This window comes from Ylistrum balloti, unplaced genomic scaffold (genome assembly GCF_031769215.1).
Source record: "Ylistrum balloti isolate Yb309-2 unplaced genomic scaffold, AGI_CSIRO_Ybal_v1 Utg370828, whole genome shotgun sequence".
Lineage (NCBI taxonomy): Eukaryota > Metazoa > Mollusca > Bivalvia > Pectinida > Pectinidae > Ylistrum > Ylistrum balloti.
The window spans coordinates 896,193-897,500 of NW_026782478.1; the positions used below are offsets into that span (position 1 = coordinate 896,193).

Here is a 1,308-nt window from a genome sequence, read left to right on the forward strand (position 1 = left end):
AACACGTACAGAACACATAGCGGCTAATTACATAGAATTACAGAGAGTAACACGTACAGAACACATAGCGGCTAATTACACAGTGTTACAGAGAGTAACAGGTACAGAACACATAGCGGCTAATTACACAGTGTTACAGAGAGTAACAGGTACAGAACACATAGCGGCTAATTACACAGTATTACAGAGAGTAACAGGTACAGAACACATAGCGGATAATTACACAGTGTTACAGAGAGAAACACGTACAGAACACATAACAGCTAATTACACAGTATTACTGCGAGTAACAGGTACAGAACACATAGCGGATAATTACACAGTGTTACAGAGAGAAACACGTATATGAAAGCGTGATGAAATAATTTCATTCTTCGATCTCTGCCTAACAAATGATTCTACAAATCGATAACAGAAATGTAGCATGACACGATATAAATTCAATCATGAAAGGATTTGGGAAAAAATAAGTTCACAGACAACAGCAATATATGGTATAGACTTTTCATTTCATCTTTGTTAATTTAATGGCGAATATGACAGCATTGCTATCATGATCAAATGTGTTTCAACATTCTTGCAAGATTTTGTTCCACGGAATCTTACGAGATTCAACAACATAATGTCTTTTTTGAAATTTAGATATCCTTCGGAAAGAGGTCCCATTTCAAAGCTATAGCACATCAGCAGTGAAAGCAGTATCGACTCTAAGACTTACCGAAATATTCCTCAGCTCGACCATGTTATTCACAGGTACGTAACCAAGTGCTTTTTGAACCTTTTCACATGCTTCCTCTATCATTTTAATTTTTAAGAAATCTTGAGACTTTTTAGTTCTCCATGCATGCGCGGTTTTTGCAGAATCGTTTTTTTCCGTACAAAAAGGACAATTAAGTTCATTTGTTGAAGATGTCATACTCTGAATCTTATCAATCGACATTTTTGTTAATGGTAAACCAAGAAAATTAAATATGCGCCTCGCTATATCGAGAGGATATTCAGCTAGCCTCTCGTACAAAAGAGTTTTTATTTGGTCAGGATGTTGTTTTTTCAGCGCTGTTTGTATATCTATGTCATCATAGGTGTCAGAACATTCCAATTTCGCTGTTTTTTGTAAGGTATAAGCTAACATGAAGGGAGTGCTTTCCGCAGAAAGAAGTCGCGGTCTCTGGTCACGAAATAAGTGTATCACTTTTAATCCAGGAATCTTTTGCAGTAGTAAATCAACGGTAGTCCTCATTCTTACACGGATTGTTTTAACTACGCGTACTTTGCTGGATTCACATTTATCCTGTAGGAGTTTCAAAC

At 36.5% G+C, this 1,308-nt stretch overlaps 1 protein-coding gene across 1 annotated transcript in view; it reads right to left on the minus strand.

Annotated features, from left to right (window-relative positions):
• Positions 1–673: 673 nt before the first annotated feature.
• LOC132558829 (uncharacterized) overlaps positions 674–1,308 on the minus strand; it is a 6,138-nt gene continuing 5,503 nt past the window's right edge. Inside the window, exon 6 of the mRNA XM_060223439.1 lies at positions 674–1,308. This exon is cut by the window's right edge and continues 176 nt beyond it. Coding sequence (XP_060079422.1) covers positions 674–1,308 — 635 coding nt within the window.